Source organism: Syzygium oleosum, unplaced genomic scaffold (genome assembly GCF_021117445.2).
Source record: "Syzygium oleosum isolate NSW1041296 unplaced genomic scaffold, Sole_v2.1 Sole_v2.61, whole genome shotgun sequence".
NCBI classification, from domain to species: domain Eukaryota; kingdom Viridiplantae; phylum Streptophyta; class Magnoliopsida; order Myrtales; family Myrtaceae; genus Syzygium; species Syzygium oleosum.
Window position 1 is genome coordinate 805,414 of NW_026607545.1, and position 16,621 is coordinate 822,034.

General features: G+C 39.3%; 1 protein-coding gene and 1 long non-coding RNA gene across 2 annotated transcripts; one reads left to right on the forward strand and one right to left on the reverse strand.

Moving 5' to 3' along the window:
* Positions 1–323: 323 nt before the first annotated feature.
* On the reverse strand, positions 324–2,309 carry LOC130137124 (uncharacterized). Its single transcript, XR_008815760.1, has 2 exons — positions 1,817–2,309; positions 324–915 (listed from the first exon to the last, which is right to left on the reverse strand). It is a non-coding gene; the product is annotated as an uncharacterized LOC130137124 (long non-coding RNA).
* A 5,774-nt stretch (positions 2,310–8,083) lies between these two features.
* LOC115676918 (FRIGIDA-like protein 3) lies at positions 8,084–13,722 on the forward strand. Its single transcript, XM_030599953.2, has 4 exons — positions 8,084–8,341; positions 11,546–12,592; positions 12,774–12,949; positions 13,031–13,722. The coding sequence occupies exons 2-4, from the start codon at positions 11,557–11,559 to the stop codon at positions 13,496–13,498; spliced, it is 1,680 nt and encodes a 559-aa protein (XP_030455813.2). The 5' UTR covers positions 8,084–8,341; positions 11,546–11,556; the 3' UTR covers positions 13,499–13,722.
* The last annotated feature ends 2,899 nt before the right edge of the window (positions 13,723–16,621 follow it).

Genomic DNA, 16,621 nt, shown 5'->3' on the forward strand with positions numbered 1-16,621 from the left:
AAGTGCCAAATTTGCAAATAGCAACATAACATGGATTTGGTCTCAATTAACACCCCGAAGTAGTAACCTGTGTCACAATCGACCCCTCAACTCGCCGCAGCCAAATTTCATACCGGACAGCGAGCAGGTGATTTTCATGTGCCATATCTGCGCCTGATGAAAGGGTATTATTGTATGAGAATCATAATATTTGACTAAAATGCACGGGATCATCAAAATCCTTAATTGGTGCCGAAAAGCTCCAATTGACGACCCCAAACGAGCAAACACAAAGAAAGGATGAAATTGAAGGTGAAAGAACAATGCAGGCGTGACAAAGGGACTGTAATGTGAACAACATGGATTGATGCTAGGGATGTCAACAGTTCAGTTCTGTTCGGGTTTACATGATACCGAACCGAAACGGAAGACTGCATATAACCCAAGTCCTTGGGTCGGGCCGGGTCAAGTTTCGAGTTTTTTTTTTTGGAACCGCAAATAACAGAGTAAAGTCAAACATGTTGCTGAAAACCATTGTTATTCTTCCTCTAGTTTTGATACTGATGTAACCTGAACTAAATTTGCTTTGGAAAGGCGTATGAACCATTGGTGTTCTTCCTCTGGTTTTGATACAGTCACAGAAGCTTATGTATCATCACCATCAACCTCCGGTTTCACAAAGAACTCAACATAAGCAATTCGATTGGATTGCAGATAACCAGATGTGTTGTGTTGGTGCATAGCAGAAGATCTTGCAACTGAAACCAAGTGCTGAACTTTCAACATTCCACCTCTCCCAATTGTTAGCTTGCTTCCTCTGTTGGACACCTGATCTTCTGGTGAGTGTGGCGCTGCTCATTTGATTTTGTTGCTCCTCCACCTCCAGCCATTTTCTCTTCTCACTATTCACTGCTTCTTGGAAAAAGCCCTGTCCTTCTTGATCAATACAAAGAAAGAAGCCCCCCCCTCAATCAATCAAAGAGACAAAGCAACTAGCTCAGCACAAATCTAAGCAAAAGCTATCTCAGAGCATACCCAAACGCCCCCAAATAGGATGCGCCAGACCCAAAAACACAAAACATAAAATTGACAAAATGCAAATCCATATACCACATTGTCGTGACCTTCCCTGGCTTCACCACTAGAGGTTGGCTAATGGATTACTAAGCCTAAATCTAGCTTGGGCTCTCCCAAGTTTAAACCAATTCGCAACTAGGTTCTTCTTTTCCCTTTCTTCGTATCGTCTTCTTCCTTGCTTTTTCTTCACCGAGACTTCCTGCACCAAGAGTGACGTCTCCAACATCGACTGACCTTCGCCGGTGAACTAAAATCAAGCCTACATTGGCGCCGACAACCGACGGTCAACACCGACGACCAACATGCTTTGTCGAACTGCAACATCGGCCGTCGATTCCAGCCAACTTAAAAACATCGTTGGCAACCACCTTTCCACCGAATGAAATACTCAAAACAACAACCATTCCAGCATATTAAAAACACAAATGCGCATTAAAACAAAGAAGAATGGACCGACTATGGCGGCCTCTAACCGCGAGCATCGTTGACAAGGAATGGATTCACCGACAAGTTTGTTTTTTTTTGGTAAGGATTCACCGGCAAGTTTGTTCATCCATGGCCGACTCGAAAATGTAAAGACATGCCATAATATCAAAGGAAATCACTGGGTCGGACATAATTATTCAAAACAACGAAGTAACTGTGCATCAATTCAAGCTGTAAACTCCGATTATGCTAAACTTTTTTCAGCACTTCACTCAGGCAATCTATCAAACAGGTGATATGCGTTTTGAATACAAGTTTCAAATTCAAATCTCACCTGTTTAATGTGCAAAACCAAGGCTCTGAGTGTTGATTATATCAACTACAGACGCTTCAATGATCTATGCTCAAAACATAACTCGGCAAATGCAGGTATTCAGTCCCCTTGGTGCCCCTTGTAGGACTATCAAAACTCAACAAATGCAGGCATTCAATCCCTTTGGTGCCTCTTACGAGACACATAACTTAGCGAATGCAAGTATTCAGTCCCCTATGGTGCCTTCATAGGACTTACCTTGTCGGGACAGATTTTTAGCATTCAGCTAAATTCTTGTCTATTAGGACCGACTTTTAGCATCTAGCTAAATTCTTACTTGTCAGGACCGGCTCTTAGTATCAAGCTAAATTCTTATTCTGAACATAAGGCCTTATAGCCTCATTACCAGGATAAGGTGTTATCTTATCATTTTAAGATTCCTAATACCGTACAGGAATTTAAAGAGAAGGAGAGAGAGCATTTAGCCTTGCATGATTCGCAAAAACACTACACAGGTTTTATTATTAAGGGAACTCTGTCCTTCAACGATACAACCATGCCTTTATATAGGCATGGGAGAAAGATAAAACAAACAACGCGGCCAATTATTGCTATCATGTGACCAATTATTGGCACACACTAATAATACATCGACACAACCAATTATTGGTGTCATGTGATTAATTATTGGCACACACACTAATAATACAACAACGCGATCAATTATTGGTGCACATTTTATTAGTTACTATCTGATGATAACGAAGAGCAACATGTCTCCATCTCCTTTTCTGAACGGCTTATAACACCTTCCTATCTCCATCTTCTTCTCCTTGCTTATACGCTTTCCTTCATAAATCCAGGAGGGAGAATCTCAAAAGTAGGTCCAGTTCACGACTTTTTGAGAGGAGACTGATAAGAACTTGATGGGACATCATTTGATTCTAATGGAATGTTTGTTGGGTCCAAGTTCATTATAGAATCTTGCACATTGAGGGATAGATGTGTTTCGGGCATTACTGGCCATGGCCAATTGTCCACATTCATCAATGATGAGGTGTTTCTTGAGCTTGATGACAGTCCACAATCAAAAGGATCTTGAGAGAGTGGTCCACCCCCGAGGCCTTTGATGATGATAGCTAGTCTAGATTATTTTTTTTGAATTCCGCCAAGGCAGCTTTAATCAGGGGCTTTGTATTTAGATAATCCCATGGTACATCAGTATTGTCATTAGGCCAAACTACTAGAAGAATGTTGCAATTAGTCTCACAGAGGACTTGCTAAATTTTCCTGTATTCTTGTGGATTGACTCTAATATAGTATGAGAGCGTCTTATAAAGTTTGACAGGGACTACTTGAGCTTTATAGGTCATGATTCCTATATCTGCTAGATACTTGGAAATGTTGTTGTCTAGCTTGACAAACATCCATGGCTTGCATGCTCTTAGTTGTTCCGTGAAAAAGACTTTCCATACTCTTAGGCTACGTTTGGTAGTTGGGATAAAATTTGGGATAGGATAGATTTTATCCTATATCGTGTTTGGTGTTTGCCCAAGACAGGATAAAGTCGGATATAGAGGGATATGACTCGGATAAAATTATCCCATGGAGGAGGTGAGATAAATATGGATAGGATTTCTAATATCCATAATATAAAAGTTATTTTTGCCAACAAAGAAAGACCCCAACACAAGTGGATTACTCGAATATAGAAGTCGAAATGCCCCAATTAGACTGGATTCTTCTGTTTCGCGGGTTGTCTTGGATTGGCCTCGAATAACAAACTTGTTAAATTAATAAAATTAAAATTATATTTGAATAAAAATAATATTTGAGTTTTAATATAAAAAATTCAAAATAAATATATAACAATAAATTCGTTTTTATTTATTCTTATTTTTATTTATATATTCATTTTTCTTTCTATCTTATGATATAAATTTCATCTATATATTTATAAATACATTTAGTATTTATATTTATTACATATTTTAGGCATATTTTTATAGTTTACTATTTAATAAAATTTTATTAGAGAATGATGGAAGGGAAAAAAAAGAAATAAAAAAGAAAATAATTTAAAGAGAGAGGGAAAAATACTAAAAAAAATAAGCAAATAAAAATGAAGTAGGTAAGAGTATCGTGAGAAATTTTTATCATCTCCGTTTATGCAATTTTCATGTTCATTTACACTGATACGATTTTCATAGCAAATATTGGGCATGGTAATATATGAAAAAATCCAGCTTTATTACTGCGATTCACCAATTAGTAGATAAGATATAGCAAATCCCTTGAATTTTATATCCTATCCTATCCAATCATATATTCGCTAAAAGTTTAGACAAACGCAGCCTTAAGGGTTTAAACCAACAAAGTATTTCCGCAAAATGATGGTATTTTCTGCCACCAATTTCTCAGATTACTTGGTCGATAATTCTTGACATCTTTTCGGTTGGAAACTGAATGACAAAAGTATAACAATTAAATGCATACTAGTAAAACCATTTGAGTTCTTTCGGAAATTCATTATCTGGAGAGAACGACAAATGATGAATGAACGAATAATCCGAATGCATGCCACTTGGTTGTATATTTAGCGCACCATACTTTCTGAAGATCTTATACTGATATCCCTACATGAGGTTTGTGAAATTATCAAAAAGAATGTTGGATTTGATCAAGTCTGGAACTTCAGGATGATACAATCTACTAAGGAATATGGGCTTCATGTCTTGTGTTCGAAATCCACCGGTCGGACTTTTGGAAAAGAATATAAACAATGAAGAATCTTCTTTGGGTCTGGAAAGGAGATCCGCAAGGACATTATTGTCTCCTTTAATATGCTTGGACTCATAGGAATATTTTGAGAACCATTCAGCTCATCTAAACAGGATCTCCATCCTTGGATTCTGGGATTTCCCCTTTTCTTTTTGAGTCTCGAACACGATCTCGTAAAGTTCTAATAACAGGGCGTCGAGTTCCCAAGTCTTGCCTAGCTGAGATTTCTGCAAATATGTTTTTAGTAGAGCTTAAAAGACAACTACTAAATTGTAGAGTTGGAGTAGCAATTGGGGCAAAAAGATCAGCTAGTTGTCTCAGATTCTGAGGAAGACCATGCTCTTTGAGTTCAGCTATCTGCTGTTTTACTTTTACAATATCTTCCATCGGGTTATCCAAATAGAATGCCTTTTTTCAGGGTTTCTAATCATGCCCTCTATTTTGATGGAAGTTTCTACACATTGGTTAGCTCTTTGGTGCACATGATCAAGTCGTTCATGCATGGTTCCAAGAGTGGTGCCAATTTGCTAAAGAGCAGTAGTATGATAAACAAGCACCTTATTTTGAAGAAGAGCATTTTTAGTTTGCCAATTAAGAACAGCTTCTCTTGCAAAAATATTCTTAGGATTTCCACTAGCATTAACCCGTGAAGGATTTGGTACTTTTGCAACATGCTTAAATCTCTAGCCGGAACTAGTTATCTCGAACTCTTGTTCTAGTTGAGGTATAGGTGTCAAAGGGGGAAACTCAACGGGAGAGAACATACAGACAGTAGGAAGTTGGGTTCCCATATCTTGTTCAAGCTTTTGGATTTTTTTTTGCCATTTGGTATCGGATCAATAGGAGGATAAGCTCCTAGGTTGAGTAAGTATGGTTTTCAAGAGGAATTTTTTCTAATCCACTTGTAAAAGGGTTTGAAAAATGGGGAAATGGGTTTTTATTTTGGCTCTATTTTCTGAGGCTTTGGTTTTGGTGATTCATTAGGCTCATTATCAGGAGGTGGTGAAGAGACCGAAGGTAATAAAGGAGTGAGATTAGGCACTACGTAGGATACCATAAACTGGTACCTTACACAATCTTCATCAAGAGGTCCTATGAAAGAATCTCCATCTAAGTATTTCTAGTAATAAGGATCTCGGGCCTTTTTCTTTTCTTCTTCACCGAAGGGCGATCATCTTCTTCTTCTAGAGGGACTGTTCAAAGTTTACACTGACAGTTCACCTCCCAGTAATAGTGTCTTGTAATCGGGTCTTTGAAATAATAAATAGGAATACCACTTGCATCAAACGAATGAACCGGAGGACCTTTCTAAATTTTGAGGTTAGGTCCACCTTCTTCATCTTCTTGGTGGTGCTAAACAGGTTGGACCATAAGAAGAGTGTAGAAAATAAAGCTGGACACTTCTGTCTTCTGCTCTGCATGGTCATATTTAATATCCACATTGCCATCATTTTTCTTGGTAAAATTTGACACAGTGGACTAGACCGAACAAACATCCTTGTGGAGTTTTTCATGGTTGATTGCGCAGGTTACTCATCTCTGGAAATTTGTCTTGGGACATGAATGTCGAATATCTAAATTCGATCCTATCAACGATGCAAGAAAGTAATGGAAATTCGCACAACACAAGAATTTACGTGGTTCAGCAGGGGAGATGTTTCACCTACCTACGTCCACGGGGAGAAGGGATCCGTTTCACTAATAACGTAGAAAAGTGTACAGCCACTCTTTCTCACCCCCTGCCTCTGTTCTAGAGACCCGTTTCGCCCTAAATATATAAAGCGAAACCCTACATGGCACAAATTACAAAGTTGCCCACGTAGCCTAAAATATTTAGCTTTCCCATATAAATCCTTTTATGACTGAACATAAAACGCCTTTGGCGGCTCGAGGGCGCTGCCCCCGCGACCCCCGCCGGGGCGGCCCCCCCGGACCCTCGCCCGCTCACCAGGGAGCGGGACCCCCGTGCTGTCTAGTCGTCAGGGGGCCTTTCGGAACCGGCTCATAATCTCTTGGATAACAGAATACAAGACATCAACCTCAACAATGAATACAAGATGTTGTGTGGTTATTATCCACGGAGATCATTAAGGCTTCTTCTGATGCTGGGAGTGATAGATTTATGGCATGGTTTTGGACCCTATACACCATTTGCTAGTGTAAGGTAGCAACACCAGAATTTGATACTTGGGGAGCTCCAACAATTTGGAGTTGGACTTTTAGGGTAGTAAGGAGTCGAGGGTTTGAAAATGCCATATTGAAATTTGGAAACAAGGTGACAAACACCATTCCAGCATTCAAAGTAGTCTCGGCTATCCCAATATAGGCGTGTCAGTAGTCAAGAAAGCTTCTATCTAGAAGAGTTATACGAAAAACAACAGGAAGACCTTGTCGACAATGGAATGATAAAGCAAGACGAATTGCACCATAGTGCATATGAGTGTATCATTACTGGATCCATTGTCGAAGGAAATCAGGAGGAATTTTAAGAGTAACAAATTATTCCTACTGGATAGTGGGAACATGATGTTGATCAAACCGAGTAGATTGTACATATTCCTTCACCTATTTTTGGAGTGTGACGGATTAACTATCTTATAGAGCATATGGGAGAAAAGGAGGATGTGTGTTTAGCAAAAGCAACATTGGGATTTACAAAAGGAAGAGTAGTAGGTGAGATTTTCTCATCTTCATTGAGGTAAGATACCTCATAGAGCAAGTTGATGTCGGAGGCTTTAGACTACAAAAAGAATTTGATGGAGTTAAGGTAACTGGAACATCTACTAAGTGATGTGAACGTCTTTCGGATGCGGTACCTTCGCTTCAAACTCTATGGAATTATGAATCTTAGAAGGATACTATGGCACATAATCCATGGCTCTAATACCCTAAACTGCTACTTTCCACAACCTTCACCAAGAGGTCCTATAGAAGAATCTTTATTTAAGTATCTCTGGTAGTAAGAATCTCGAGCCTTTTTCTTTATTTTCTACACCGAAGAGCGATCATCATCTTCTTTTGAAGGCGCCGTACAAAGTTTATACAAGATTTAACTTGGTTGGGATCCTCGACTCAATACTCTCCATTGTAAAGGCAAAACAGAACATGATTGGTATTTCTTGAAGATGAGCTCGGCGGCGACGACGACGAACGGCAGCGAGCGGACGGCGTTCTGGTGGTGGAAGACAATGTCGATCAGCTGTGACATCGAGGTTTTGTGCGAAGTTTTAAAGGTGATCGAGCCGAGAGAGAAAGGGTCCGGCAGAGAGGCCCAGTAAGAGAATTTTCTACTGTGCTCTCTTTCTGTTATCTCCACTTCTCTAATTTGCGTGTGCAAGCGATTATAGAACTGATTCCCTCTGCCTATAGCTATGTATTTTTCCCTTATTTGAGACTCCTCCGGCCCAGTTCATATCCTTATTCGAAACGAAATTCATTTTAAATCATTTTTTGAGAAAAATGATTCAACTTTTTATATCCTTGTTTGAAATTTTCCCGTGGTTATGACAGCTCGCTTTAACAATACCTGCCTACTCAGGACACTCGTAAAGGCGTTGGGCCATTCACTTCAGTCGGCACCCTCACCGGAACAGAGCCGACGGAGCTCCGCCGCCGCGCTAGCGACGGAATGATTCGCCGCGGGATGTGAAGCGGCCGTCGTCTCCGGTCGACCCCCAGCTCAGTTTTCGGGGGGAATCCGACTCTCCGACCATCTTCTGCAACCCAATTTGTAGGGTTTCAGCTTGCTCCCAATTGCATTTCCAGGTACGCAGTTTCTCTCCTCTCGAACAAGAAGCCTTCAATTTGTGATTTCGCTGTTTCACCCATTGCGCTCCGTCGTCTTCCTCGGCCTACTGCGATAAGGAATTTTCCGTATGTTTGCTTTCCCAAGAAATCAGCGAGAAAAAAAACTCTGCTTTTGGTTCGTGATTGGGTTTTTGCAAGAATTGGGAATAGAAGATATGGTTCCTGTTGCAGGTCACGCCCCTGAAGATGTTGGGTACAGCAATGAGTCAGTCTGTCGGACTCAATGTACTATATTTTCAGATGATTGCAGTTCGTTGAAGTTGCGCCTGTATTGTGCGAGTGAAACTGTGGTGATAAGTATTGTTATTGTATCCAAAAGATGCAAGGAAACCTAACTACGACCTGTCTTGGTCTTTAAGATCGATTTGCAGCGATCCTTCGGGATTTCGGGAAATGTTGAATGGGACAAATTGGCCCTTTCATGAATGTTTAGCCAATCTTTTCGCTGTCGAGGCGTGGAAAGAAAAAGAAAATTTCTTTTTTTTCGTGCTTTTGGATTGAGAGGGAGGAAGAAACCCTAGAAAGCGATCTCTGCTGGCTCAATTGTTGGTTGAAGTTGAACCACCCAAGCGCCCGTCACATTTTAAATGCCTGAAGTTAGAGATGATTAAACCTATTTGAAATGGCTAGCATCTTTAGGTTATGCCCTTCTGATTCTTGTGACAAGTTGGTTTGCTTATGTGTTACTAAGCTTATTTTCCCCGTGTGATTCTCCAAGTTCGCTTTTCATGTCTTTGGAATGTAAGTCGTCAAAGGATTGCATGTAACTGCATCTGTGATGCTAGAAATGATGATGAAAAGCTTTAAGTTCAGAGGCCTTCCATTGAAATCTTGCTTCAGAGACTGCCTTTTGTCTATATCATGATTGAAATGCGACTCCATGATGTACTATCATTGTGATCTTTTATTTACTTACATACAATTTTAATTGGTCTAGAATAGTTGGAGCTAATTTTGAGCTTAGAAGAGCATTGGATTTGGATTTTAAACCCATTCCTGAAGACCAGGAAAAATCCTGTCTTCTGCACAAGGGATTATGAGTTTGGTTCGAGACCTTTATATGTTATGGTGGTCTGGCCATCGGACAGGCTTCCTCTCCTTCAGCTTGAGGATAAAGCCCACACCTTATACGCATCTTTTAACAAGAAAACCGCCTCTGCAATCCCCTCCTCTCCCCCTCTTGGGGTTTGTTATCAGGGTGTAACTGGCAGAATACAGTACCTGGAAATAACTATTTTGGTATGATACATTAAGATCCCTTCAACTATCAATCTGAAAAACATCGTTCAGCTCATCTTTTGATTGTAAAGGCCTACCATCCATCATTAATTTTAACTATTGGCTTTCTAGACGGTCCCCTCCTCTTTGGCTAAGTCAGCAACTCCATTGCTAAACCTTTTGTTTTTATTTAGATTCCTGATTTGCCACACATTTATGTACTTTCTCATTACCCATGATTTCATATCTCTTACCTACACATTTTGTGGTGCAAGAAATATTTTCTCTTTTTAATTGGCAACAGTCGATCAACAAAGCTAGTTTATGTGTATATTCCAGATCAACAAGCATATTTAGCATGTTTTGAGGAAATGGATGTTCTCCTTCAATTTGTGTTTGCCATTCTGCATCTTCCATGATGAAAACAACAGTCTGGCACGTTTCAACATTGTGTGTGGGGGTGTGTGTGTGTGTGTGTGTGTGTGTGTCTCTCTCTCTCTCTCTCATTTTAACCATCAGCCTGCTTATCGATGGTATACATTGTATAATTTTTTGATTTCAGATATGTTCTATTAGCTATTAGGAAAAGAAAGCTCTATACCATTATCATCCGGTGGTTATCCATCGATGTGGTTATCTAATCTTTACAGTTTACATGAAGTTACATAAGCCCGTATATAGTTGAATTGATTTTCTTTTTCAGTAGCACTTGGAGTTTTTGCTGAAGGCTAGGTCAATCATAGTGGTGTGGTTGAAACAATGAACATTTGGATGACAAATATAAGGGGAAGAAGTTTTAGTTTATAGAACCTTACCATGCTGTCCAGATTGTGTAGCGTCGGTCGTACTTCAATGGGACCTTGTTTTTAATGTCTTTTGGCTAGTGTCGCCAAAAATAATCAACTTGCAGTTGCAAAGTAGCTTAGCAAAAACGAATGATTTGGAGAAGGAATTTTAGTGAGAAATTGATGGATAATTGTCTTTAAATGGAGTTACAAATGCCATTGGAAGAAAATCTTGACCCAATCAATAGGGGAAAATGGGTACTCCAGAGAAACAAATCTTGACCTAACCATAGCATGCACTCTAGGTTGTGTAGATTAAGAACTTAATAATTCATAATTGATACAGTAAGGGGTGAACTTGTTGAGACTGCATATTTTAAAGAATTTTACTTATTATGTCTTGTTAAAGTAAATGGTTTAATTGATGTGCAAGATTAACTAGTTTTTGCATTTGTATTCCAACTGTGGATGTGAAGTCATGGCTTGCGAGATAATTGCTGTCATTTCTCTGGAACTGTTGGTCTTTGAGCTTGTAAAATATGAAATTTGAGAGGATATAGTTATGTTGTTAACTCAAGTTAGCAAGACACCACCAGAACTTACAAATACTTGCAGCATGAGCAGAAATGTTTGTTTGCCTGTTTAGTTTGCGGGGTTCAGGATATCTTCTACTTTGAGGAATGACCTTACGTTCTTATTTTAAATGTCAAAGACAATTCTAGGTAAGAAAAGGAAACCCTTTTCCAACTTTGGTTCAACAATTTAAGGAGGTTTGCATGTATAGAGTGAGAGAATCAAACTCAAGTAGGCTACCTGACTTTTAATATGAACCTGTTATTAATTTCAACCAGAACTTGTTGCTCATAATCTTACATTAAATAGGGTAAATTAGTGGATAGTTCTCCAGAAATTGATAAAGGAAGGAGTTTGGAGATTTGACTCAGTTACTGGTGAAAAGATTTTCCAACTTTGCCTTCTGAAGATATTGTGTAGTGCTTGGCTTTGTCGTGGCAGTGCTAAAGCATCATAGGATCAAAATTTCAAAGGTTGAGCAGTGGCGTAGCTTAAGACCCCACTGCTCCTATTTGTTTTGTCACCAAGATGTATTAGTTGTGTTCTGAAGTGAAAAGTATGTTGATTATCTGCTTTGAATTTGTAGAGTTGCCCTCAATGGCAGAAACCGAACCAGTTTCTGGAGATGATACTGTAACTTCCTTGATAGATCAGCTGAGCAAGGCACTTCTTGAACTGGAAGCCTGTAAGCGCGTTTCTGAGGAGAAAGTTGCATGGAATGAAATTGAGGAGCACTTCCGCAACCTTGACGCTATGTTCAGAAAAAAGTTTGATGAGCTTGAGGTTAAAGAGAGAGAAATTGCGGCGAAAACAGTTGAGACTGAGGCAAGTTTGGCAGAGAGAGAGGCGGCTATTGCGGCAAAGGAACAGGAAATGTTAGATCGAGTGCAGGAGCTAAAAAATGCTGCAGTTGCTGCTATCATAAATTCACGCATGAATCACCGAGAATCTAACGCTGAGGCAGCTGATGATGGCAATATCAAAGATGGCAAGGTAAGTGGCCCTCTTAGCGATGCAAGTACAAAAGAGGATATTTGTCCTAGTAACATTGATGAAGCTGAAGGCTTGACTGATGTCAAGCCTTGTATAGAGCTGATACAATTTTGTGAGCAGATGGATGCAAAAGGGCTTCTGAATTTTACTTTGAAGAAGCAAAATAACTTAAATGCTATTTTTCGGGAACTTTCTGTTGCTCTACGATGTGCAACAGATCCGGCCCGTTTGGTGCTGGACTCACTGGGGGGTTTTTACTCTCAAGATGAGACAGACCAACCAGAAAATAGGGGGGATGCTGCCCTTCAGGGCATGCAAAAATCCTGTATTACCTTTATGGAAGCCATGGCCACCTTTTTGGCGGGGGTTGAATCAGGTGCTGATCACCTTCTGAACCCTGAAATAAAGCAGCAAGCCAAGGCAATTGCTGATGAGTGGAAGTTTAAGTTGTTTAGTGATGGCACTAATGCTGTCGATGGGAATGCATTAGAAGCAGAAGCATTTTTGCAGCTCCTCTCGACTTTTAATATTGCTTCAGAGTTTGATGAAGCTGAACTCTGCAAGCTTGTTCCCGCAGTTGCTCACCTCAGGCAAGCTCCTGAGCTTTGCCGTTCTCTTGGGTTAACTGAAAAAGTTCCAGGTTGGTTTTCTCACAACTGACAGACCTTATGGGGTCTGGAAAATGGATTGTCTGTAAGATATCCCTCATTTCCCGTTTAGGGAACAGTTGATAGAAATTACGCATATGAGACAACCAGATTCATCTATATGCTCAGAGAGCTGTTCCATCTTTGCACTCCTAAGACAATCTTCTGGTGCAGGTGTTGTTGAGTCTCTTATCAATAGTGGGCGGCAAATCGATGCCGTACATCTTATACATGCTTTTCAGCTTACTGAAAGATTTCACCCAGTGCCCCTCTTGAAGACATACTTGAAGGACTTGAGGAGAAATTCGCAGGGGGCAGGTGCAAAGTCGGAAGGTGCTGCTATTGCATCGGTACTTGTTCTGTCCCCGAGTAGTACATACTGCAAGCAATATTTTTATCTGTTGGTAATTTATCTATCTTAATACATACAGAGTCAAGCAAATGCACAAGAACTTGAGGCGCTCAAGGCTGTGATCAAGTGTGTCAAAGATTATGGACTTGAGGCTAGTTACCAACTAGATCCCCTCGAGAGAAGAGTCGCTCAATTAGAGAAAGCAAAATCCGACAAGAAAAGGGCTGGAGAGCACGGGGGGAATCAAAAATCCAAAAAGCCAAAGCCAAATGGAGGATTTTATAAATCTCGTGCTCCAGGAGCCAATGCTATTGGTAGGCAAGTTCCCGCCTTCAGCCAAAATGCGCCGTACTTGGGGCCAGCGGTGAGGTTTGCACCAAATTATCAACTTCCGGGGCAGTCTGAGTATGCTTATCAAGCTAGTGATCAAGGACTACAGCACACCCATCATGACAGGTTTGCAGCACCCTCTTACAACTCCACTGTGCCAAAATATGGTGCTCATATCCGTGGTGGTTTGCCGTCTTCACACCAGCCATACTCGTGATTACCGGATTTAGCACCTGTTTGGTAGGTCTGGTGTTACTTATGGTTTGACGGTCAGAGCTAACTTTGTATTTGCGACGACACGAAAGTGTCTTTGAAAGCTCCTTTTGTAATGCACATGTGATGGACCTCTGTAAAAGAAGGGAAATCTATCTTCTTTTTCTGGATATTACTCACATTGAGAGGCAAGACTAGGCAATCATGGGAAAGAAACTCTGGGTTACACAGGCTGCTTGTCTCTCTTTACTGATGATCAGATCGTTTTTAGCAATGACATTGTCGACTAGAAACCTATGGGATGGCCTTCTGCTTGTGCCTAAACATGTATTCAATGGAAGAGGCTTATCTTCTTCTTTTGATGTACTGCTGACTTGGAAAGTGGCGGTGGAGTTACAGAAGGTGGAGCTTGTGTACCTCCAGTGTTAAAAAACAGGAAAATGTTTTCCGTTTGATGAGTTAAACATAGTTGTCAGTAGTTACTGATTCTTGGTATGTAACTTCTCGCATCTAACCATGAAGATGAAATCCTAACACAAATTTGAGCATTGATTCGATTCGTTTTATAACAAAATAAATCACAATTTGTTACGGTTCTAGTCGAGTCCAGATATTATGTCGCAAAAAAAATTTAAAAATATCATATTGAGCGTGATGCTTATAATAATAATAAATATTTATATCCTCACATTGCGAGCATTCACGACTGGTATATATAATAACGAATTCTTCCAAAAGGGTGCGGAATATTTTGCCATGTGTACTCATTAGGTTTTTAATTACTTAAGGTGCGTTTGTTTCCCTAAAAATTTTATGATAAAGGGAAATATGTTATGTTTCGTGAAAGTTATTTTCAAGTAAAATTGTTAGTTTTCATTTATTTTGTAATTTATTAGAATAGATGTCATTTTCCCCCAATCTAAGCTTATTGTTTTCAATTCATGGAAAACTTTTTCTGTAGATGAGTTAGATTTTCGTCATCCAAATACAGGAAAGTCAAAAAATAATTTGCTGAAAACAATTTTTCTTCGTACAAACGTACCCTTAGCATATCTTGCAAGGTACTATTTTTTATCCTCTCTTCTAGGAACTTTGAGGGGGGTACTAAGCATCGTGGTGATATTCTTCATGCACTAATTCTTAATAAAGTATATAGATTATACTAGTTTGATATGCAAAAGAAAAAAGAAGGTTCTTATCTATTAAATAACATGGAGAAAGTCCTTCATGGCATTAGGAGCTTCTAATTAGTTTGATATGCAAAAGGTCCTTATCAGTTAAATTACAAGGTGAACTTCCTTGATGACTTTAGAAGTTTCGAATTACTCATAATCCTTCTTAAATAATCAAGAATCATATGCTGATGTGGAATTCTTTGACCCTTTCTATCTATCAACTTTGATTCGCAAAACAGCATGACAATTATGAACATATTTTTTGTTTTAAAGGGATGACTCGGGGGTGTTTTCTTATATAGAAATTAGTAAAAATATGAAAATTAAATAATTTGTACATGGAAAGTCAATGCTTATTTTTTTATAATAGCTAACTCCAATTTTTCGCGCAGATCAATAAAAAAGAGTTATATACTGAAAAACGTTAAATTACAATAAAAAAAAGGCAACATAATATCATTAGGAATCATGGAACAAACAAAAAATTGAAGCTGTATCGACAATAGCATCGTTTTACTTTTGCCCTAAAAGGTAAAACGCACATGTCCTTGCACTTGTTTTTTTTTTTCATTTTTTTTTTGTAAGAACTTGTTTTTTTTTTTTCATTTTTATTTATATAGAGATCCGTCCACGTGAAAATAAGAAGGTGAAAAGTAAGGTCACTATTTCGATTTTGGTGTTATAAGATTCTCATTAAATTGAAAATTGTCAATTAGATACCTAGTTGGAAACTTTAAATCTTAAATTTTTGGTACATACTGAATTATAAGATCGAGCTACTTTTAAGAACTCTCATATATGTCTAATTAGTGGAAACTTGAGCTTTGCGGTGGGTATCGTTTTATCAGAAATTTCGACGGATATTTACTAATTTAAGTATAATAGCCAAGCCAATCGTATTCTTTCATATGTTTATCATTGCAATAGAAGAATGTGATGTTAAATCAAGTAAACGAATTATTACTAATTAACAATTTAAGTTTGTCCTACGGATCAAAGGCAAAAAAAAAAGATTAAAGAAATACGTAAAAAAATAATTTTAGAGAAAAATAAAAGTTATGTTAAAGAAAAGGGGAAGGAAAATGGCATAAAAGAAATAAAGAAAAGGGAAAATAAGAAAATTCAAAACCTAATCCCCGATTTTGGACTTTTGGCCCAACAAGCATTTCATGGCGTGGACAATTGTCAACACGGTGCAACTTTAAAACTCTCTTTCTTTTTCTTTTTTTCTGAAAAAGTAAGATAGCAGCGAACAAGAATAAAATAAAATAAAATAAAAGTATAATAAATATCTAAATAAATTATATTAAAGCATGGAGTCGACTATTGTGGCAGCTGCGTGAGAAATGTGAACGGGTCGACCCAAACAAAAAAAAAAAGTCTTCAACGTGATTTCTCTTCAAAATCGCACCAATCACTTTATTTGGTAAACCCGCTATTTTGGCGGTTACTTAGGCTGCGAACGATAATTTTTCTCTTTTTTTTTTCTATTCCAGAAACAAGTTTGAAACAGAAATCCTTTTAGTAACGCAATTTCATTTTTCATTTTTTGGAACAAATTTTGATTTCAGAAATATGTTTGGAACATGAATGAGAAGTAAAAATTTTCTACTTTTTTTTATTTATTTCTGGAACAAAAATGAGAAATTCTTCTAATCGCTTGCCTTCACTACTAGCTGGTCGCCCACCCATTGCTCATTGCCGCCCACTTGCCGGCCGCCGCCTCCCGCCGTTCGCAGTCTCTCGCTGCCAGCCGCCGTGGGCCGCTGGCCACCGTCTCCGGCCGGAGGCCACCCTCCTCCTGCTGCTGCCCATCGTCCGCCAGCGGCCCCCTCCCGCCGCCGATCGTCACCCGCCTCTTGCCCCTGCCCGACGCCGGCCGCCTCCAGTCGCTGTCTTTCGCACTGGCCACGTCGCCGTCATCTCCCCCCATCGTCTGCCGCCCGCCGTTC